Source organism: Triticum urartu, chromosome 2A (assembly GCF_056163025.1).
Source record: "Triticum urartu cultivar PI428250 chromosome 2A, HENAU_Tu73, whole genome shotgun sequence".
Lineage (NCBI taxonomy): Eukaryota > Viridiplantae > Streptophyta > Magnoliopsida > Poales > Poaceae > Triticum > Triticum urartu.
This window is the reverse complement of record NC_141874.1, coordinates 28,331,476-28,356,776: the sequence shown is the minus strand read 5'-3', so window position 1 is coordinate 28,356,776 and position 25,301 is coordinate 28,331,476. Positions and strand designations below refer to the sequence as shown.

The window sequence follows — 25,301 nt, the reverse complement described above, 5'->3', positions numbered from 1 at the left end:
AAGTGGGAGACTGAAGGAAATATGCCCTAGAGGCAATAATAAAGTTATTATTTATTTCCTTATATCATGATAAATGTTTATTATTCATGCTAGAATTGTATTAACCGGAAACATAATACATGTGTGAATACATAGACAAACTTAGTGTCACTAGTATGCCTCTACTTGACTAGCTCGTTAATCAAAGATGGTTATGTTTCCTAACCATGAACAAAGAGTTGTTATTTGATTAACGGGATCACATCATTAAGTGAATGATCTGATTGACATGACCCATTCCATTAGCTTAGCACCCGATCGTTTAGTATGTTGCTATTGCTTTCTTCATGACTTATACATGTTCCTATGACTATGAGATTATGCAACTCCCGTTTGCCGGAGGAACACTTTGTGTGCTACCAAACGTCACAACGTAACTGGGTGATTATAAAGGAGCTCTACAGGTATCTCCAAAGGTAGATGTTGGGTTGGCGTATTTCGAGAATAGGATTTGTCACTCCGATTGTCGGAGAGGTATCTCTAGGCCCTCTCGGTAATGCACATCACATAAGCCTTGCAAGCATTGCAACTAATGAGTTAGTTGCGAGATGATGTATTACGGAACGAGTAAAGAGACTTGCCGGTAACGAGATTGAACTAGGTATTGGATACCGACGATCGAATCTCGGGCAAGTAACATACCGATGACAAAGGGAACAACGTATGTTGTTATGCGGTTTGACCGATAAAGATCTTCGTAGAATATGTAGGAGCCAATATGGGCATCCAGGTCCCGCTATTCGTTATTGACCGGAGATGTGTCTCAGTCATGTCTACATTGTTCTCGAACCATAGGGTCCGCATGCTTAACGTTACGATGACAGTTATTATGAGTTTATGCATTTTGATGTACCGAAGTTAGTTCGGAGTCCCGGATGTGATCACGGACATGACGAGGAGTCTCGAAATGGTTGAGACATAAAGATTGATATATTGGATGACTATACTCGGACACTGGAAGCGTTCCGGAGAAGGTTCGGATAAAACTGGAGCACCGGGGGGTTACCGGAACCCCCCGGGGGGTTAATGGGCCTCATGGGCCTAAAGTGGAGAAGAGGAAGGGGCTGCCAGGGCAGGCCGCGCGCCCCCTCTCCCCCTAGTCCTAATTGGACAAGGAGGGAGGGGCGGCGCCCCCCCTTTCCTCCTCTCCTTCCACCTCTCCTACTTGGACAAGGAAAAGGGAGGGGAGTCCTACTCCCGGTAGGAGTAGGACTCCTCCTGCGCGCCTCCATAGGGCCGGCCGAACCCCCCCCCCCCTTGGATCCTTTATATACGGAGGCAAGGGGGCACCCTAGGACACACAAGTTGATCCTCGTGATCGTTCCTTAGCCGTGTGCGGTGCCCCCTGCCACCATATTCCACCTCGATCATATCGTTGTAGTGCTTAGGCGAAGCCCTGCGTCGGTAGAACATCATCATCGTCACCACGCCGTTGTGCTGACGGAACTCATCCCCGAAGCTTTGCTGGATCGGAGCCTGGGGAGCGTCATCGAGCTGTACGTGTGCTAAGAACTCGGAGGTGCCGGAGTAACGGTGCTTGGATCGGTCGGATCGGGAAGACGTACGACTACTTCCTCTACGTTGCGTCAACGCTTCCGCGTCAGTCTACGAGGGTACATAGACAACACTCTCCCCTCTCGTTGCTATGCATCACCATGAACTTGCGTGTGCGTAGGAAATTTTTTGAAATTACTACGTTCCCCATCAGTATACACCAGTAAATTCCGCAGAAACTATAAGGTGCACCTGCAGAAGAATGATTCGAAAGGGTCTACCTTGCAAGCACATATTCCATGTACTGAAGCACTTGAACATATCTGAAATACCAAAGTGTTTAGTTCTTATTCGGTTCACGAAAGAAGCAAGGTTGGGACTGCCCGCGAGGCGCACAAGCGATCTGTTGGGATTTGGTTGGACTGGGGCCGGGGAAAGAATGAAATATAGCCAGGTCAGTGTGTTAGCGTCTGAAGCTATGCATGCGGCATGCAAACACCCTGCTTTGTGGGATCAGTTACAGGAGAGTTTGAAGGCTGTGATAGCTAAGAGTCATGAGTATGATCTGCTATAGGAAAATTTGTTGAAGCAAACAAATGACATCAGTAAGTGTGCAGTTGAATATGTGGACGATGGTGAAGGCAACATGATTGAGATTAAAGATCCTATGAAAGTGTCAAGAAAAGGTGCAACAAAGGCAGATGAGAGCTGCCCTGTCTCAAAAAATGATAGACCACTCTCTTTTGATGAGTTGAAAACCCGGTGCGGCGCTTGCAAATTGGTAGGACACACTAGACGTAGCAAGAAATGCAAACTAAATCAGAAGTAAGTGTTTTTATGCATTATGGATTATTAAAGTTTGTATCATTCATTAACTTAGCTTGTCTTCTATCAGGTGCAGAAAAGTGGAGAAGGAACAAGAGTAGAACACTTGCTTCAATTATTTACTGTGTTAATCGGCCGGCTCATACTTTGGCTAAGGTAGTTGTAGGCGCTTGTGTTTCTTTGGTTTGGAGGCTTTGGCCCCCTGATTGTATCCTTAGTGTATTAGTAGACGAGATCCCAGTCTTTGTTTAAATAAAGTAAGATGTTTCCCTGTAAACAAAAATCAAAAAAATTCTTTACTGTGTAATGACCGGGGCGGGAGGTAGAAATAATATTATTGTACATTTCCCCTGCCCACGTCCTAAATTCCATTAAATAAGTAACTGTACCACTCTCCTCCCCACCACACACTCACCCACCTCCCACGGGCGTCGGTTCGAACTCCCCTCTTATCCCCACCTACAGTAGATCGAGAATACCCTCGCCAGCGACCGCTGCAGCCGCCTCCATGGAGAGAAGCCTCGGCTGGCAGAGCGCGATGATGGACCTCGCCAGCGATGACGAGGGGTGCGCGTGCAGTTGACAGAGGTGTGCGGCTGGTTCCCCAGCATGGAGATGTTGGTCAACCACGCGCGTGGCCTCGTCAAAGTCCTCACCGACGCCAAGAGGAAGCGCGCCTTCCCCTACGACCGCGGCGTACCGCCGGCTGTCCTACTCGTGTGGGCAATGCGAGAGGCCACGCTGAGCGACTCCCCTGTTTAGCGCACAAGGTGGTGGATGTACCGCTCCACCACCATGACGCGGCGGCCAGATTCAGCACGTGTCGCGTCGAGGGCGGACCGCGTCGATGTCGAGCTCGCTGTCCCTGCGCCCGTCAGCCCGGACTACCAGGTCCGCCATGTGTCGAAGCGAGTGCTGCCGTTGGGCTCTGACGTCGTGGAGGATGACATGGAGGAGGTACTGGTCATCCCTGATGACCATGAGGAGGGCGAGGAGGACGCTGTGCAGATGGTAGCGCCGGTCGCCGTCAGGGTGGCAAGACAATGCCCATCGACGTCGAGCTCCTTCCCCTCCTCCCTGACATAGTGAAGGTGGAAGAAGAGTAGATGGCTCAGGATCAGGTGGCGCAGCTGTCCAACAGAACGGTGGTCAAGAAGAAGGCTTCTCCGTGTGTGGTGCGCCGCTCACGCCGCCTCAAATTTCTGAAGAAGTGAAGATGGGCACAGTTGCTGAAGTTGGAGGAAGCTGCTGGTTATCTTAAGTTAGGTATGCTGTTATATGTTTCAGCATATAAGTTAACATTATTTTGGGTTTGATGTTGGTTAGGTATGCTTTTATATGTAAGCATATAAGTTATGCAATCGGTACGGTTTGATCGGGTTCTTTGTGGCTGAAGAACTGAATATCTACTGCTCACTCTAAGTGCCAAGTTCAGTTAAATTTCTGAATATTGAATATGTATTATTGCTTTGCTTCAGTGTTGCATGGAAGCTGCTAGATGTTGCTCCTATGTTGCAACAAGACAATTAACTAGTCTGCTACATAAATCAGTAGTGTTGCTAGGTGATGTGCCCATGTGCATCACATACCAAATATAGAACATGCCAAAAGTGCATTGTCTGTCAAATACAGGACATGCCAAAAGTGCATTGTCGGCCAAATATAGAACATGCCAAAAGTGCATTGTCTACCAATCATGATGGCCCCATGTTATTTATGCTGCAATCTCTGTTACACTTTGCCCATAAACTGAATAGCAAATAATTCAGCATCAATTCATCATGTCAATTACAATGATGTCAATAACTTTATGACTTGCTAACTATGACAACAATCATAATGGCAAGCAGGCCAAGATATAGAAGACCTCCAAATCCTAAAATGCTATCCCTATAGAGCAATATCTCCTTGTGCATCTTAACCATTTCCCTCTTTTCTTTCTCATTCCTTTTAATTTCAGCTTCATATTCTCTAATCTTAGTCACCAGTTTCTTGTTCTTCATGGCAAGATACTTAATGACTGACTTTGCTTTGCTATTCCACTCCCCATCAACCCATTCAACATACTCAGAAGTGATATCATCCTAAATAAATCATGAGCAATTCAAGTCATTTTATAACTGAACTTGTCGCTGCAAGCGTTAAACACTGAACTTTTTGCAGCTTGACCGCAATAGCAGTACTAGTTTGAAGATCATGCTCAGTAGACTAACCTCAAACACACATCCCCCGAGTGCGCTGCCAAAATTGTCTGCATCTATGCAGACACGGCCACTAGGAGTTTCCTGATGACCACATAGATGGTGCTTGTCATGGCCACAGGTGATGAATTATGGGCGATAATGCTGGGATGTAAAGAACAATGGTAAAGAACTTACCTTTTTGCCACCAAAGTGTAGCACTGAAGAAACCCTAGCCGTGGGTTCTCCCAGCCCGTCGCCGCCCACGAAACCCCCGTCCCCTGTTCCACTAGATCCGCCTCCGCTGCCTCCTGTGCCACTGAATCCGGCCCACCTGCTTGTAGGACCCAGGGTTCGACCTAACTTGCGGTCGCCACCGCTCTTCTCGCCGCAGCCGCCGCCACCCGACGCCCAGCTCGCTGTCATGCTTTCGCCGTCAAGATTTGGAGGCGCAAATAGAGAGGGAGGGCTAGGGATTTGGAAAGGGAAACGAGAAAAGGGGAAATATCGATGTGAACCTGGCAAAATGGGCTGGTGTAGCGCTGCCGGGAAGATAGCCCGCCTGTGGGGCCCCTCACATGGTTAGATGGGCCGTGCCTGGCATTATGGTGAGTACAGAAAAAGTTAATTATACATATAATGAAAAAACGACGGGTTTGTAAAACAAAATAGAAAAACATGATGCCTGATAACACGCGATAGAGCCAACGAGCTAACATGACTAATTTTGATGAGTGTAATATTACATTTTGGCTTGATATATTTACTTATCTACCATGAATACTTTTCATAATAATGTGATGAGGGGGAATTTCTAGGAGATTATGCAAGATGATGACATGCAGATAGCTAAGGCAGAATGCTAAGCTTGGTAGAGTTTAAAAAAAGTTAAGATTGTGAAAATTTTAATATGAAACTTACGAGAGCAGTTGAAGAGAAAAATAGACTATTATAAAAAATTGGAGAAGGAGAAAAATATTAAGCAAGAACACTTGATAAGTGAAGCCGTGAAAAATACAATTATAAAAAAATGGAGAACGAGAAAAATATTAAGCAAGAACAATTGATAAGTGAAGCCAAAACTTTATTGGTACGACCAAATTGTCTTCTCCGAGCGAATTTTATGACCGAATTGTCTTGTACGAGCGAATTGTCTGACAGACACATACACATGCATGTGCCATGTTTATTACATAAAAATGATAGAACCCCTAAGATAATCATGCCGTCGAAACCTTCGACCGGACTAAATCCAAACCACTAAAACTTCAATCTTGCATGCCGCATGAATTCTTCAGGCGCGCCTTTTCCTTGCGATGTCGTGAATTTTGTTCTTCACACACTCCATCGAGTTTGAAGGTGACATAATCAACTCTGCGACGAAACGTCTTCTCCTTGCGTCAATGGTGGCCTACAAAAAAATGACATAAAGGTTACATGAACCGAAGTTGCTACACCACCATAGTAGCTAGTCTACAAACGAAAATAACAGCATACCTGTGTAAATTGGCGGGTGATTCGGTCCCGTCCCAATGTTCTAGACATTCTGTGACAAAAAGGCCACAAGAGTTCCTGGTACATATGAAAACATTAGCGGTGGGCAATACAAACATGTGTGTTGTTGTTTGATTGTGCATGATGTCCTATTCACTACTAGGAAAGGGCTAAAGATAGGATTGACACTAATGGCGCACCAGAGAAGTGGTGCGCCACTACTATATTCTAATGGCGCACCAGGTGGAGATACGCCATTAGTGTGGAAGACACTAATGGCGCACCAGGAAAAAGGTGCGCCACTAGTAAAACAATTTTTTTTCATTTTTTAAAACATACTAATGGCGCATCCTGGCAAAGTGCGCCACCGGCGACAGAGTGCGCCAGTAATTTTTTTTTTACTTTTTGGCAAAAAAACATTCTAATGGCGCACTGCTGCTGGGTGCACCATTAGTAAGCTTCCCCCCCACTCCACCTATTCCCCTCCCTCCCTTCCTCCCCACTCGACCTAACCGTACGCCCCCTCCGCCCCAACCATACGCCGCCGCTGCGCCTGCACGCCCCCTCTGTCCCCTGCCGCCGCCGCCCCGACCCCGCGCCCCTCCGTCCCCTCTGTCCCCTGCCGCCGCCACCCCGACCCCCGCGCCCCCACGCCCCCCACCACTGTAGCTCCCCGCGCCTGGTTGTGAACAGATAGCTAGCTAAGATCGATTGTATTTAAATCGTAGTCTTCATTTCTCGATTGTATTTCATGGGCACTTTTTGAATCATGAATATTTTTAAATTTCATGGGCACTTTTTGAATTCATGAGGACACTTGATCTCGATCCCCCTCCATCTCGATCTCGATTCCCCCTCCATCTCAATCTCGATCCCCCTCCATCTCAATCCCACCCTCCTCCGCTAGCTCCACCGCCGCCGACGACCCACCGCAACCCTCCCCCGCTCCACCGCCGCCGACGAGCACCCGGCCCCCCGCACCCTCCCCCGTTCCACCGCCGCCAACGGGCACCCCCCGCACCCTCCCCCGCTCCATCGCCGCCGCCGATGATATTTTCAAGTAACAAATTTGAACATATTTTTAAAAAATTATTACTGTTTTTATAAAAAATTATTACTGTTATGATTTAAACAAGTTTGAACATATTTAAACACAAATAAATATAAAAAACAGCATTTAAAATGCATAAAAAAATATTGGGGAGCCTGGGAATCAAACCCAGGACCTCCTGGTGTGTGTGCTGCATGCTGACCAGTCGGGCTAGTGGGTGGGTTCTGTTGTAGATAGGGTTAGGTTGTAGATAGGGCTAGTGTGGGCTAGATTAAAACAAAATTCTAATGGCGCACCGAGGGGTGGTGCGCCATTAGAATAGTCGTACTTATGGCGCACGAGGGGGTGGTGCGCCATTAGAAAGCTTCCCCCCACACTAAATCCCCAATCTCTCTAATCTCTCCCCTACCTCATCGATCTCACCCGCTGCCCCCAGTGTTCGCCGTCCTCCTCGCCGCCCCCTCGCCTCCTTCGTCGTCCCCGAGCCGAGCGCCGCCTCCCTCCGCCGCTCCGCCGTCGCCGTCGTTCTTGTCCCCGCCCCCCGCCCACCCGCCGCGCCCAGCGGCTGCTCCCACGAGATCACCGCCCTCCCGACTCCGACCCCACCGCCGTCCACTGCGACGAGCTCACCGTCGCCCTCCCCCTGGTCAGTCTCTCTCCCCCTCTCCCGCGCTCATCCCCATGCCCCCACGGGGCGGCGCCCTAGGGTTAGGAGCAGGAGCTCGCCGCCGCCGCCACGTCGTGCCGCTGCTGCTGCTTCGTGCCGACGCCGTTCCCGCACGCTCGTGCGCTGACACTATTAGAATGTTGGTCTTAGGTTCATAACAGTGTCAGAGCTTCAGGCTATGGCAACCTCTTTCTTTACTGTATTGCCTTGATCATGTGAATGTATCTCTGCTTAGCCTGGTTCCTCCGAGTATCCGTCTTCTTTAGGAAGATCAAAGCTCTTGTTTTTCTTTGCCCCAGTGTTTGTTTTGCTCAGCTTAGTGATCATCAGAAGTGGTCTGCTCCTTGCCTGATTGTTTGAGATCACCTACTAAAAAGAAAATGATGTTGGAAATATGCCCTAGAGGCAATAATAAATTAGTTATTATTATATTTCCTTGTTCATGATAATCGTTTATTATCCATGCTAGAATTGTATTGATAGGAAACTCAGATACATGTGTGGATACGTGTGTTGAACGCGGAGGTGCCGTCCGTTCGGCGCTAGGATCATCGGTGATTTGGATCACGACGAGTACGACTCCATCAACCCCATTCTCTTGAACGCTTCCGCGCGCGATCTACAAGGGTATGTAGATCCACTCCTCCCTCGTTGCTAGATGACTCCATAGATTGATCTTGGTGACACGTAGGAAAATTTTGAATTATTGCTACGTTCCCCAACAAATGAAATGCCCGGTGTTTGTTGGTTGATGGAATCGCCTCGTTTGTTCTGTTTGAGATCGATGCACAACTGCTTAGCTACGTAGTGCAGGAATGTTGTACTATTCGTTATTGCAGTATGTCTGGTATGATGAGCTCAAGTGCATGCATAATTTCCATGCCATTTACATTGGGGAATATATATATGTGTTGCCATGTTGAAGAAATCAGCTGCTTTGGTGGTTACTGCTGTCAACAACGTTTGCCCTCGACTTTTTTGGTGAATAATGTGCTTCTTCTGTTCATGACAATGCAGATGCCCTGTTATGCCCTGTCAACGATTTGCTTCCCTCGACGCTGCGAGTTATTAGTTCTCATGCCCCAATGAATTCTCTTCACTATGCTCTAGGCAGTCAACTGTGGTAGATGCTAGAGTATTGTAACTGCATTTCACATGCCAAAGTAAATGTAGCCTATTAGGACAATATGATTATTTTAGAATAGTTAGAGGAGCATCGGTTTATTGCATCAGATGTGATATGTCAGGAGATTTATTCCATGTGTTAACATTTTCTTCCCAATAGTTCTGTCAAGATGAGATCTATCCATTGTCCATAATATATTGCTGAATAATAATATGTGTGGTGTCTTTGACATAAATAATAAATTGGAAGATGTTCAAAGATTTAGGCCAACTGGAACTTTAACAATATTGGTGATGATGACGAGTAGTTCTTATTATCTTCTGTGTTCACGTCTCTAGATTTTATCTCATGTGTTCACATCTATCTTAATACCTTGCCTTGCCTTATTCGGTTCTAGTGCATAAAGGTCTATGATCAATTGATATTTGTGCTTCCACTACAGAAAGGTCTATGGTATATTTTGTCTGTCCTTTTCAAGTAAAGAAATCTAAATGTTATCTGTATAATACCTTGCCTTGTTTGGTTGTATCGGTTATACCTGTATGTTGTCCAGTAGGTTTGTTAGGTTTGATAGCATAGAAGAAATAGACAGGGTACTCCATATGTTTTATGATCTGTTGTAAGGGTACTAATTGGTCTCTTTTGCTGCTTATCAGAGATGGCGGGAAGCAGCCACCGCCGCTCTGCGACACCGCAGTACGAGTTGGATGCTTCCGAGTTCTTCACTATCATACTTGGGACTTCAGTATCATCCATGACGCAGGTATATAAAACAAGAGATCTCCCCTTCACCCATCTCATTATGATATCTGTTGTTTTCCTACATCACTCATTGTCCCAAACTGCAGAGGCTGCCTGACAGTTTTAAGAACATGCTGATGGGTGAAGATCCGCCAAATAATGTGAAGGTGCGACAGGCCGGCAGCGGGTTTCGCATGCTATGGGATGTGGAGTTGGTGATCAAGGAGGGCCACATGTACTTGTCTCGTGGGTGGGAGAAGTTCTACCGTACGTGCCTACGACCTGCGGCTGGGGTACTTCCTTCTCTTCAGGTACGACGACGCCACCATGCTCATCGTGAAGGTGTTCAACGCGACTATGTGTCGCATGCGCTACGCTGAAGATTATGATGCCGGTACGTTCTGCCTCTTCTTATTCCTCTACATTTGGCTTTGTCTCACATCGATTGTTAACGATCATTGTTGCATTTGGATAGGTAATGGGAGCAGCAGCAGGGACAATGGCTACAGCCAAAGCAGTAGCGACCATGGCTGTAGCGAAAGCAGCAGCGATTCTGGCTGTAGCAAAAGCAGCAGCGATTCTGGCAGCAGCATAGACAACAAGAAGGATGATCCGGACTGGAGTGCGGGAGAAGAGGAGCAGAGTGGGGATGAGGAGCTGCAGGATGGCGATGGGCATCAGGCTGAGGATGACCTAGCGCTGGTGGTGGCTGACCAAGGGCAAGAGATGGTGGTGGCTGACCATGGGCAAGAGATGGAGGTGGCTGAGGATGACCTAGCGATGGTCGTGCCTGAAGGTGGCCTCGCGATGGTGGTGGTGCCTGACAATGACCACGCACCGGTGGTGGCGCCGGTGATCCCACAGCTGGGCGACATGACCACGCCAATTGAGATAGAAGACTACATCCCACTGCCTCCACCGCCTCCACCGCCTCGCCGCTCTTGGCGCATCAGGCTGAGGAAGGAGAAGGAGAAGAACAATGCATGAAAACTGAACTTTGTCAGGTATGTCAGATCTCCAAAATGATATATATATATATATATACACACTTAGTTACCTATGTTATCTCTAATATGCTTAGTTTCCTATAGGTTAGCTTCATGTTACCTAAGTTGGCTCTAATATGCTAACTTAGAGCTTATATGCTTAGTTTCCTATAGGTTAGCTCCAAAATAACTTATGTTAGCACAAAATGATCAAGTTTACATAATAAGCTTATAGTCTTTTTCTTATTCTTCTTCTTTTCCAAAATGACATAGGTTAGCTTCATTTTACCTAAGTTGGCTCTAATATGCTAACTTAGAGCTTATATGCTTAGTTTCCTATAGGTTAGCTCCAAAATAACTTATGTTAGCACAAAATGATCAAGTTTGCATAATAAGCTTATAGTCTTTTTCTTATTCTTCTTCTTTTCCAAAATGACATAGGTTAGCTTCATTTTACCTAAGTTGGCTCTAATATACTAACTTAGAGCTTATATGCTTAGTTTCCTATAGGTTAGCTCCAAAATAACTTATGTTAGCACAAAATGATCAAGTTTACATAATAAGCTTATAGTCTTCTTCTTATTTCTTTTCCAAAATTCTTCTTATTCTTCTTCTAGTGTTCTTCTTCTAGTATTCTTCTAGTCTTCTTCTTTTTCTTCTTCTAACTTCTTGTTTATCATTTTGCAGATTTGATTTAATTCACGGAAGCTTGCATGGATGGAGTGCTTCTTTTCCATTTGTGTTTTTATTTTGTATCAATGTGAAACTTTTGTGAATTGATGGATAATGGTGTTGGATGAACAATGTGAAACTTTTGTAATATGTAACGATGGAACTATGTGTTGGCTATGTATGTATATATGATGGAACTTGTGTGTTGGCTATGTATGTATATATGATGGAACTTGTGTGTTGGCTATGATTGTTATATGGATGCCTGTTGTATATATATGTGTTGGATATCTCATAGGTGAAATAGTGACATGAGATTAAGAAAAAAAATAAAAAAAATTGTTACTAATGGCGCACTAACGTGTGGTGCGCCATTAGTATAGCAGACACTAGTGGCGCACCGTGGGCAAAACTAATGGCGCACTGCCTGGTGTGCCATTAGTATACCAGATACTAATGGCGCACCACTGGTGCGCCATTAGTACAAAATTCTAGTGGCGTGATACTAATGGCGCACCAGTGATGTGCCATTAGTAGGCAAAACTGGTGCGCCATTAGTAGCCCTTTTCCTAGTAGTGATTAACTCACCCATCCTCTTGCTGGGGTATGTCATACTCCTTGATAGGCCACTTACTTACGTCCGGATATTTCCCTGCTGTAATAAGATTTGCCTGACGCATATCGTGTGCTATAGCCATTCGCTATAAAGAGGATAGTGTTAAAGAACAATCATAAACAATATGTAAGAGCAATGGTACAAATGTTGGTTACATTACCAGTGCTTTAACAGTCCTCTCAGTCAGGTCCAGAGGATAGAGCGAATCGAGAGCTTGGAATTTTTCTTGATCATGTGCATGACCACGGTCATCCAGTGGCTATTGTCGATATTCAACGCGATATACGTCTAAAGTGCAAAAAACCATTACGGATCAAAAGAAATACTTGATGAACTATCCTGTAGTGATGAATCACAAACATTACGTACCTTATCACGCACAGTATACTCTTTCGTGACTCTATTAACTGCTCCAGCTTTGGTCAGAGCACTATCCATGTTGCAGCTCGATGGCAATGGATCGTCATGTGCGATAGCATGATCTACAAGGAATTTGGACCTCCACGCTGGACAGAGGTAACGATCATGACCAACACGCAGCTCCAAATGTCCCATATAAGCATCAATAACCTGCATAGAATATCAGCGTATTACATGTTGAAAGTTGAAACATAGATTATTGAGCATTTTAAAAACAGGACATGCAAGTAGTACTTACATCGTCTGACAACCATCTATGAGCTAGTACCGGTAGAATCCTTTCGGAAGTCAGAGTTATGCCACGCCCTTCACTGTAGTAATTTTTTGTTCTTGTTCTTCTCAGTGCTAGCAGCTAACTCAACAAATGAAATAGCTGCATCAATTATTTCCGGCGTCAACTCATCTGCCACAACCTCCGGCACATTATTGTTAGAAAATAGAGCTGCATGAAATAATATGAACGTCAACAATGGTGATCATATGCATTGGTAGTAAATAAAAAAAATTAAGAATGTTAGTTACGATACCTCTAGTAGCAGTACTAGTACCAGAGGTTCTCTGACCACGGCTGGTACGCCTGCCGGGCTTGTCAAGTGCGTAGGGGGATTCAAATTTCTTGGGAATGGTCCGCTTCCGCTTACCGGACATAACCTCCTCATCCTTATCGATTGTTGCACCCTTTTTCCATTCGCCTTAGCCATGAACTTGCTGACAGAAGATGGACAAATGTCTATGTCCGATGAAGGTGCTAGAGTAGAAGTACCAACCACCCAAGGGTTTTCCGGTGTACCCCCACATACATCATTACGCTTAGCAGGTGAAGCTTCCTTGTGTCCATTCATCTTCGGTGGGGTTTTCTGTTTGGCAAACTAAATCGTGTGAACATTTCTAGACGTAAAAAAATTAAACGAGAAAATTATAGACAGAAAGATAAATACATAGTACCTCAGGTACGGTTTTATGATCGGGAAGCACTATATCAGGCTGCGTCATGTCAATGATCGGCTGTCCACCATTGTCCATGTCTTCCTTGTACACGAATTCCTTCTTTTCATATGGACCATTCTCGAACGAATCCACTTCGTCCAGATCATTCTCCGCGGATGGCACGGCAGCAGCCGGCTTGTACATGACACCTGCTTTGTTCAACTTCTCCAACAACCTCTGCAATAGAAATATAAACTTAGTAATGGTAGCATGGTTTAAAACAGCAAACATACTGTAAACTATAAAGTTTGGGTGTGATACCTCAGCAACTTGATCAGGGATTTGCCTCATCTGGGTGTGTATGAAGTCCATACACCGCTTCATTAGAAGCTCCATCAAATCTTCCGACAATGCGGCTGCCGTCGACTTCTTTGCGTTTCCAGTTGCAGGCTTGGTTTTTGGCTTCATGGTAGGCGCATTATTTGGGATGTTGGGCTCCTGAGCCCTATACTCCTGGGTAATATTATTTTCGATCTGCATGCAATATTGAAGTACATGTGATGAATAAAAAATAAATAGTATTAAGTTAGAAAACATTTAAGAAAGACGAAACACAATGACTTACCCTTACGTTACCACGGCCGCGCCCATTGTCATAGTCGAACCTATCTCTCCTAGTGGCTGCACCTTCTGTCCAGTTCCTCATAAGAGGTTGTATGGACAAGTTGGGATTATAGGCGCATTCGCCTTCGACCAGTTGCACCTTCTCCCAGTACAAGTACTACAAAAAAATATAAGGATTTAGAGTTAGTAAAATACATCACATAAAATTGCAATGATATGATAATTGAGATTATGCAACAGGTCTCATATGTGTACCTGCAAGAGAGCCAAATTGCCTTTCGGCCATTGGCGGAGGTGTTTGCCTTTCTTCACTATGCGAAGGCAATCAAGGAGAACACGCATGGTGAAGGCATTCCAGTTAATCTTTGAAATACGTTTTACATCTTCGACCAAAGCGTAGTACTGCTTTGGCACAATCTTGCTCGACATGGGAGCAATAATTGTTCCTAATAGGACAAGCACTACTTTGCGAAGGAAATCGTCGTCGGTGGCTTTACTTTTAATTATGTCCTCAATGAGATTATCTATCACTATGTTTTCTGATGTCTTACTGAGAAATTGTGGCGGCACCCGCTCCTTCATGTCCTCGCCTTCTTCAGTCAGAATGTCCGAAGCAGACAGTCCTTGGTTCTCGAGGTTAAAGATGCACTCGACGTCGACCGCACCGAGAGTCACCTCCCCAACCTGCTCTTGTATAATGAATCTGCCCGTGCTGGCCTGAAAATTCTCAATCATATACCTAATCAGCAGGGTACGCATCTTAATAGATGGTATCTGCAGCATGCTGCGCAATGATGTATCAGCCACTCTAGCGCGTTGACCGCTCGATAGATCTGCAACAAGCTTGCACCATTTCTCAACTGCGCATACTATTTCTCCATTCAGCTCGTCCATCCTGTTGAAAGAAAATATATAACTTTGTGACATTAGCTAACACTAAAGCAAAAATAAAAATAGACATGCAAAAATATAAAACTTTCTTTCAGTAGCTAACACTAATGCAAAAATAGCACTAATGGAAATACAAAACTATCACCATGTATACTGCAAAATGCAGCCAAGTGTGTGCTGACATGAGGCAATAAAAAAATAACTACAATTGGTAATTGAATTTACTTGCATCTAATCAAGTTCTTTGAGTATCATATAAATTATATAATCAATAAATTTAATATGGTAAACTGTTAGTAATTCGTATGGTTGTCTTACTAACAGGGTTACAAATTGTTCAGCTGTAAATAAACTGGAGCCTATAGCAATGGTACCTATTTGAGGTTCATCAACATCTAATGTTAATAACTCTTTAATGTTCTATGTGCACAACAATATAATTGGATCGTGTGACAAAAATATAATTGGATCTTGTGACAAAAAATGTATTGCATCATGCTTCTCGAGAAACAACATCTTATTCTACCATGCTATGAAAGAACCAAAGAATGTTTTCATCTACGCCATCTGGTCAGAACGCATCTAGTCGAGTTCATACTAGTTGAAAATATGTGGTAAACCTAAGTCCATCAAAGCAACGAGACGGAGGAAGTAGCTTGCTATGAAGGCGCGAGGGAAGGAGGACAATTTACTTGATCGGTCGACGAAGATGAAAGAAGTCGGCGATGCGTTCTCGACGTAGTTCGTCGAGGTCGGCCTGCACGTGCGGACGACCTTGATCTTCTCGGGGTTTTTGTGGCGTGTGGGATGCGGCGGACGGAGCTGTCGACGCCTCGCCGGCAGGAGTCGATCTAGTCGACAACATGTGCGAGGAGGAGGAGATTATATACGAGGTCGACGCCTAGGTCGTCGTAACTTCCCTGTGGCCAATCTCGCGATCTATATTTTCCTCCGTTGAAGCGAGGCTGAACGTGCTCCTCAATCGTAGGGATTAGGAACATATGGATTAGCACGATCCCAGAGTTGTGTAACAGAACGGCAACTACTCCCGTGATCGACGTGCGTGTGATCGACGTGCATGGAAAGCGCAGCGTTGTGGGCTCCACAATATGGATCCAACACTTATTTGCGGTCTGGGCCGGCCCACCTACCTGCATTGTTTCTTCCCTCAAAATAAATATCATTGGTTCATCCCTAAAACAACTCTTTGTGACACCTATTAGTTATTGTATACTTGTATATGTTCAACAATATTTATAGTATGTCTATCATTTCTACAATATTATACATGCATCGAGTGTCGGAAATGAACGATACTTGTCATGCATGCATGCCATGGTCATCGTAGGTTACGGATAAAGTTTGGGATCATTTCGTGAGATCGTAGGTTACGCATAAACCACTTTCAGACCTGCCGTCTGGCAGACCCGAATGGTCCTGCTTGTACATGGTACATGTGGAAGCATGCATGAGATGACCCCAACTTTTGGGAGCATGTGGGCTTGGCTAATGTGGTCCCCCAGGCAAGGTGTGCACGAATTCGGACACAAAACGCAGGTTGCGTCATGTGGGGGCAGTATTGTAGGGTTTTGTCGCCAGAAAACCCTAGAAAATGCATCGAGTGTTGCAAATGAACGATACTTGTCACGCATGCATGCCATGGTCATCGTAGGGTATGCATGAAGTTTGGGATCATTTGGTGGGACCGTCAAGGAAAACCAATTTCAGACCTGACCTCCGGCAGACCCGAATGGTTCTGCTTGTACATGGTGCATGTGGAAGCATGCATGAGATGACCCCAACTTTTGGGAGCTCGTGGGCTTGGCCAATGTGGTCCCCCAGGCAAGGTGTGCACGAATTCGGACACAAAACACACGTTGCGTCACGTGGGGGTAGTGTTGTAGGGTTTTGTCGCCGGAAAACCCTAGAAAATGCATCGAGTGTCGCAAATGAACGATGCTTGTCACGCATGCATGCCATGGTCATCGTAGGGTATGCATGAAGTTTGGGATCATTTGGTGGGACCGTCAAGGAAAACCAATTTCATACCTGACCTCCGGCAGACCCGAATGGTCCTGCTTGTACATAGTGCATGTGGGGGCATGCATGAGATGACCCCAACTTTTGGGAGCATGTGAGCATGGCCAATGTGCCCCCCCAGGCAAGGTGTGCACAAGTTCGGACACAAAACACACGTTGCGTCACGTGGGGGCAGTGTTGTAGGGTTTTGTCGCCGGAAAAAACCCTAGAAAATGCATCAAGTTTTGGAAATGAACGATACTCGTCATGCATGCTTGCCATGGTCATCCTAGGGTGTGCATACAGTTTGGTCTGAATTGGTGAGACCGAGAAGATAAACATGCTTCTAGTACATGGTGCATGTGGAGGTATGCATGCGACTGTCCCAACAAGATTTGATTTAATAATATTTCAAGTATCAAACAGAAAATAAAATTTATAATTTGGAATGAAGAATTGAAATAATTAAGAAGAATTGAAATAATGAAGAAGTGCAATAGAACATAACATATTATCTTACATTTTGGAAATATTTCGAATATAAAGAAGAGAACAAATATTAGAATGAAGAAGTGAAATAAAACAGAACATTTTATCTTACAAACTAAAAATATTTCAAAAATAATAAAGATAATAAATATTAGAATTAACAATTAAAATAAAACACACCATTTTAGTTTATATTTCGTAAATATTATCAATATACAAAAGAGAACGAACAAATGAAATAAAACATAACAGAATTTGTCATATTTTTTAAATTTTACTAAACACTTTTAGAAATAATATAGAAAAAAGAGATTTGATTTTAAATATTAGAAATATAAACAAGAAAAGAAACAAAGAAAATATAAAACATATCAGCGCGCGGGTAAGGCTGCCCTGGGCCAGCCCGCCCGAATTGGGCCCAAGGCGGAGCCGCGCAGGGCACATCGCAGCGCACAGCCGTTGGGTGGTGGGAGTTTAGTCCCACCTCGCCAAGCGAGGGAGCGCCGCACCGGTTTATATGCCCGGCTGCGACTCCTCTCACAAGCTCCTATCAATTGCAGACAGTACATTGCCTAACTCTCGTCCCCTCTGCCCCATGGGGCCTACTAGCAGCAGAGATATTCTGCACCACGGGCCTGCATCCTGGCCCATGCACCGCAGGGTTCCTAGTCGTATGCAGGCCTTGGTGTATGAACTCTCCTGCTCTGGTAGGTGGGCACTTTTTTTTGGCATATTGCCATTTGTATTGATCTTCAAATCACACACTAAATTATACACATGCTCACTTGCATTCAATACACAATTTTTTGTGCATACATGACAAGTTAATGTTTTGACCTTCAAGTCATCTAATAAATTTTACACGTGCTCACTTACATGTAATACACATGGATATTAATTGGATTTCAACAAAGGTGGGTTTCCAAGTTTTTATATTTTTTTGAATTTTTTATTAATTTATAATGCCCTCTAGACTGACTGGTCAAAACATCGGTCTATACCTCAGGGGGGCATTGTAAAATATTGTTTTTCCAAATTTTCTTTCATAGCCATGATTGGCACATGTGGGTTACCATGTTCAAGAAAGTTTGTGTGATTTGGAGGTGGTGGGAAAAATCACATTTGTTCAAAAACTGGCTTAAGTTAACCAAATGGCCCCTCCGGAATGCGGTCATTTTTTCGACCACCTCCAAATGACCTCAACTTTGGCACACATGATCTATTGCACAAACAAAGGTGGGTTTCCAAGTTTTTATATTTTTTTGAATTTTTTATTAATTTATAATGCCCTCTAGACTGACTGGTCAAAATATCGGTCTATACCTCAGGGGGGCATTGTAAAATATTCTTTTTCCAAATTTTCTTTCATAGCCATGATTGGCACATGTGGGTCACCATGTTCAAGAAAGTTTGTGTGATTTGGAGGTGGTGGGAAAAATCACATTTGTTCAAAAACTGGCTTAAGTTAGACCAAATGGCCCCTCCGGAATGCGGTCATTTTTTCGACCACCTCCAAATGACATCAACTTTGGCACACATGATCTATTGCACAAACAAAGGTGGGTTTCCAAGTTTTTATATTTTTTGAATTTTTTATTAATTTATAATGCCATCTAGACTAACTGGTCAAAACATCGGTCTATACCTCAGGGGGGCATTGTAAAATATTCTTTTTCCAAATTTTCTTTCATAGCCATGATTGGCACATGTGGGTCACCATGTTCAAGAAAGTTTGTGTGATTTGGAGGTGGTGGGAAAAATCACATTTGTTTAAAAACTGGCTTAAGTGACCAAATGGCCCCTCCGGAATGCGGTCATTTTTTCGACCACCTCCAAATGACCTCAACTTTGGCACACATGATCTATTGCACAAAAAAAGGTGGGTTTCCAAGTTTTTATATTTTTTTGAATTTTTTTATTAATTTATAATGCCCTCTAGACTGACTGGTCAAAACATCGGTCTATACCTCAGGGGGGCATTGTAAATATTCTTTTTCCAAATTTTCTTTCATACCCATGATTGGAACATGTGGGTCACCATGTTCAATAAAGTTTGTGTGATTTGGAGGTGGTGGGAAAAATCACATTTGTTCAAAAACTGGCTTAAGTTAGACCAAATGGCCCCTCCGGAATGCGGTCATTTTTTCGACCACCTCCAAATGACCTCAACTTTGGCACACATGATCTATTGCACAAACAAAGGTGGGTTTCCAAGTTTTTATATTTTTTTGAATTTTTTATTAATTTATAATGCCCTCTAGACTGACTGGTCAAAACATCGGTCTATACCTCAGGGGGGCATTGTAAAATATTCTTTTTCCAAATTTTCTTTCATAGCCATGATTGGCACATGTGGGTCACCATGTTCAAGAAAGTTTGTGTGATTTGGAGGTGGTGGGAAAAATCACATTTGTTCAAAAACTGGCTTAAGTGACCAAATGGCCCCTCTGGAATGCGGTCATTTTTTCGACCACCTCCAAATGACATCAACTTTGGCACACATGATCTATTGCACAAACAAAGGTGGGTTTCCAAGTTTTTATATTTTTTTGAATTTTTTATTAATTTATAATGCCCTCTAGATTGACTGGTCAAAACATCGGTCTATACCTCAGGGGGAGCATTGTAAAATATTCTTTTTCCAAATTTTCTTTCATAGCCATGATTGGCACATGTGGGTCACCATGTTCAAGAAAGTTTGTGTGATTTGGAGGTGGTGGGAAAAATCACATTTTTTCAAAAACTGGCTTAAGTTAGACCAAATGGCCCCTCCGGAATGCGGTCATTTTTTCGACCACCTCCAAATGACCTCAACTTTGGCACACATGATCTATTGCACAAACAAAGGTGGGTTTCCATGTTTTTATATTTTTTTTCAATTTTTTATTAATTTATAATGCCCTCTAGACTGACTGGTCAAAACATCGGTCTATACCTCATAGGGGCATTGTAAAATATTCTTTTTCCAAATTTTCTTTCATAGCCATGATTGGAACATGTGGGTCACCATGTTCAAGAAATTTTGTGTGATTTGGAGGTGGTGGGAAAAAATCACATTTGTTCAAAAACTGGCTTAAGTTAGACCAAATGGCCCCTCCGGAATGCGGTCATTTTTTCAACCACCTCCAAATAACCTCAACTTTGGCACACATGATCTATTGCACAAACAAAGGTGGGTTTCCAAGTTTTTATATTTTTTTGAATTTTTTATTAATTTATAATGCCCTCTAGACTGAATGGTCAAAACATCGGTCTATACCTCAGGGGGGCATTGTAAAATATTCTTTTTCCATTTTTGAATTTTTTTGAATTTATAATGCCCTCTTATATTTGTTTACTTTTTTAATGCCCTCTTATTTTTTTGAATTTTTTATTTATAAAGCTAGGTTTCCTAGATGGCTAGGATGGCCCATGCTTTTCCTTTTGTTTATTTTCCTTTTCCTTCACTTTACATAAAAATTACCTGAGCACTCAAAAAATAACATAAAAATTACATGACCCCTGAAATAATAACATACCAAAAAATCAAAGGTATTATTATCAAACACATCTTTTTGAATATTTATATTTTCTTTCTTATAAATAAGTGACATTTTCAAAATTCTAATACGTTGGGTAATATAACTTTATTACAAAATAAAGTAGATCTTATTTCAAATTCCTTTTTTTGCACACATTATTTTTAACTAGTATTACATTACTCTTCTAAATTTACATTTAATTCCTTCATACTTTGATGATGGAATATTTGCTCTCTAATTGCAACATAGGTTCAAATGATGGAACATTTGATCTTTTTGCTTATTCAAATTATGCGTTGATGGAATGTGTGAGGACGAATAATTATCAGTAACTTTACTAAACCCCATGTACTATAATTCATGACAGCCATTTTGGAACATTGCCACATTCAATATTTGGTATAATTGGCACATGGGCACAGCATGTTGCACTTGCCCATAGCATAGACAAGTGTTGCAGCATGTCTGAAGCAACACTGAAGCGCCATTTGTGATCATTGCACCATCGAAACAACAACTAAACATGAAGGAAGCATTCACCACCAATAAAGTTAAGGCCACACATATTTAGATAGCATTCTAGGTTACCACCACAGGTAGCAGGCAGTTCACAACAGATCCAGTTCAGACACACATTACATTACATTACATTAATATAGCTAGTTTCCAAGCAGTTCAGACCCAGATGCAGCTTTCCAAAAGTAAAACATCATCAAATATACTGATGATGAGTACGGCTTCCAGCTTCCGATGATCAGCATGATGTACGACTAGAGGTCAGGGTTTCTCGGGACCTTCAGGAGGGCAGAATGCTGAGCCATGATCTTGCACTCATGACTGGAGATCGATGTAGCCCGGCAATGTTCCATCAGATGCTCCAATAACCCAGACCTGGGCTCGGGCTTGCTGCAGTAGGGGCATCTGTACTTTTCATTCCTCCAGTTGTAGTACTTAGCAGGTCCTTGGGCCCTGATCTTCAACACCTCCTTCTCTTCAAAGGACTCGACATTCCCCTCGACCACATCATCTCCAGATTCATACTGCACACATTAATGACTGACATTAATACATTATGCATTCAAAAACTATAAACACATAATACTAAATCAATGCAGAAATAACATTTCAACTACGCCTTACCTCGTACGGCTCATCTTCATCTGAGTCATACGGGTAGAACCCAGTCTTGTCCCACTTCCTCTTGTTGCCCACAAGATCCTCCTCCTGCTGCTATATTGTCAAACAAGCACATCAATTACAATGAATTGAATTGCAGTTCACAGAATGTCATTACAAACAAAATTGTGAATGTGAACCACATTGGTATGTTGCAAGTGACCAAATGCTTTCCTTATAAATACAGAATCTAAGCAATCAATCAACAGACAAATGATGTCCTTCATAAATGCTAATGAAAATGCAAGCTGGATTCTTGACATTCCCTGGATTAACCCAACACTTATCTTTTGAGGGAATCCCCCCCCCCCCACACTACTTAATGGAAATATATACTATATTTTCTTGCTAGGATCCTGCCTTGGAATATTTACTTCACACTTTACATATAGTACATACTAATTACAGAAGCCAACTACAAATTTTAATATGCACAAATTACTGTTTTTGGGATAATGCAGCAAAGCTCCTACACATATTAACATAATGCAGTAGTTAATTAGGTACAACTTCAACTATAAATGCATACATCTCCAACAAACATCTAAAATTTCATTACTTACCTAAACAACAACAAATTATTCTATAGATGAATCTTGTTTCATCTAAATCAATTCATTGGCACATCTTAATTAATGCATTCCAAATCAATTGTGTTTCCATCCAGTATCATTGAACCACAGATCAAATCAAATAATCATAAATGTCAGTAGCATTGAACTACATATCTAATAATCATATGACATATATCTGACCTTAAATTGCCCCTTAAATAAGGTATTCAACCTCATACTAATTAAAATCTAACAAGCAAAAATCCAACTACTAATATAATAAGCATCTGAAAAAAGCCCAAGATGCTTTTATCTTTGAAGCAACGGCATTGCAGAGGATGTTCAATGCTGTCAATATCTCTGAAGCAACGACAAAATTCCACTACTAACCCAAACTAAATAAGCATAGACTGCCCCTTCCCCTCGACCACGCTTCCCCTCTCCTTCAGAAGCCCCAATCCAGCACAAAAAATCCAGCCCTTGAGAAGCTCTTTTTGATTAACATGACAACACCCAGTACATGAGCACATCCTTCACTATATTTACAACCAAACTAATGCACCATCTAATCACCTCACGTAGACAATTTCCAAAAACACAAGGCCATGCACAACCCATCTCATAGCCTCTGCCTGACAGGCATCAATCAAGCATCAAATAACTGCAACTATGACAACATGCATCAATCAAGCATCTAAGAATTGTAACTATGACAGCCATAATCCCTAGAACTAAGCATCCATTTAATTAATCATCAAGCCGAAGAACTAAAGCAGGCACCAACCCAAACCAATAGAGAAGTATATATTTGACTAATCCATCGTCTAATCCTCAAGCCAGACACCTAAAGAATTGCAAAAATTCCACTACTAATCTAATAAGCATCTGAAAAAACCCCATCCCTCAATCCGGCTACTTCTAACCTAATCTAATAATCATATGTGTTTCACCATTCTTGCACGAATCAAATACAGAAAAACCCTAATGCAGAGAAAACCCTACCTCCAACAAATCTAACCAAACAAAGTTCTGGCCACAAACCCTACAATCTAATAACTACCAACTTAAAGTGAGCCGCAGATACCTTCTGCTCCGCTTCCTCCTCGCCGGAGCCGGCCTCCACCTTCTCCACCTTCTCCACCTCGTGCGCCTCGCCAGAGCCCGCCCCCACCTTCTGCGCCTCGCCAGAGCCCGCCTCCACCTTCTGCGCCTCGCCGGAGTTTGCCAGAGCGGGCGCATCTGGCTGGACCGCGCCACTGCAGCCCGCCCCCGCCTTCTCCAGATCTCCAGCGGAGGGAGCACCGCGCTGGACGCTGGCACGCCCCCTCACAAAGGTGCCCGCAGCGACCTGCCGCGCCTGCTCCACCAGATCTGCGCCCCAATCGGGGCGCTCGTCTCCTGCGTCCGCCATGGCGATGGAGAGGATGCTGTGAGGGAGACGAGGAGGTTGGAGAGGAGAGGGAGTGGGGAGTGGGGAGTGGAGAGAGGGAGACGATGCGGCAGGGGGAAATGGTGGGCGATGCGGCCGGAGGTGGTTGCCGTCCACATTTATATGATGGGACAGTTTTGGCAACTACCCGTGACACGTGTTGCCCCACGCACGGGCGGCTTCACGCGTGCACGAAAGGCGGCCGTATACAAATAAATACGTATACGGACGGGCATATGATCTAACCGGACCCGTACGGGCCTCCCAGGGCTCCTCGGCGGCTATACGCAGGGGCAACAAAGACGATCGTGCCCCTCGTTATGAACCGTTTTTGGTTCATCCTGACCGTCGATGTGTTTTTCCACCCCGCGTTCAGCCCAGGGGAGCACCGGAGCAGAAACGATGAAAGTGCAGTCATCACTCGTCGGTGTCTACCACCGTACCACGTACTCCTCTGCCACTCTTCGTTTCGTGCGTCCGTAACTAACGGACAAGAGAAGCCTTTCTCAAAAAAAAAAACGGACAAGAGAAGCCGGTCTTGTTTTCGCCACAGGATTTTCCTAGGAAACCACGGCACAGCCAAGGTCCATGCATGTACCATATCACAAATTGACCTTATAATAATTATCCAATTAACCAGCGATGCTATTCGGCTCAGCCTACAAAGTCAACAGTTGGTAGAATCTGGCGACGACCAACTCGACGATGGTGGCAGAGCCAGAGTCTATGGGTGCATGCATAACTTTTGCATAACAAGACATCATAACTTTTGCATAATACTAGTATGTTTTTTCCTTGGAAGGAAAAAATGCTTTACGTTGTCCTCAGGGTTCAGGCAGACGCAGTTGTGATGTGCCCCTGCGCGTAAGCAATGCCAGAAACCAGTTTGTTAATCATTCTTCTGCCATGCATCCATATGCATGCATGGTCCTTGTTCAACCTTCAAAGATTGCGTGCAGTCTGCCTTGGCATATAATATTGCCCGGTTTCAGCTTTGCCAACGTGGTCGATCGATGGAAACTGGGTCCAGCAACCTCTCACATGCATGGGTGCATGCACCCACGCGTGCTAGCTAGGAGTAGATCGGTAGCGTCTGTTATGATAAATCAAGTGGCAACTCGGACATATGCTAAATAAACAGATGATCACGTGTTCTGATCTGCTTCTGTGTTCCATAGCAGCACTGCATACATGTTCACACCAGGGCATGCATAGAAACACCTACGAATGATCACATATGAAGAGTGGAGTCGCGGAGCGTTGCTGTAAATAGGATACGCATCACACCGAAATAAATGGTCGGCGAGACACATGAGACGTCGAACACGAGAGCTGATTCAGTCATGTGTTGTTAGGGAAT

General features: G+C 43.8%; 1 protein-coding gene across 1 annotated transcript; it reads right to left on the bottom strand.

Annotated features, from left to right (window-relative positions):
* Positions 1-21,552: 21,552 nt before the first annotated feature.
* LOC147983141 (uncharacterized) lies at positions 21,553-23,923 on the bottom strand. The gene is made up of 3 exons (XM_087540657.1): positions 23,597-23,923; positions 21,923-22,006; positions 21,553-21,822 (listed from the first exon to the last, which is right to left on the bottom strand). Exons 1-3 carry the CDS (start codon positions 23,921-23,923, stop codon positions 21,553-21,555), a joined length of 681 nt encoding a protein of 226 aa, XP_087396783.1.
* Between the last annotated feature and the right edge of the window lie 1,378 nt (positions 23,924-25,301).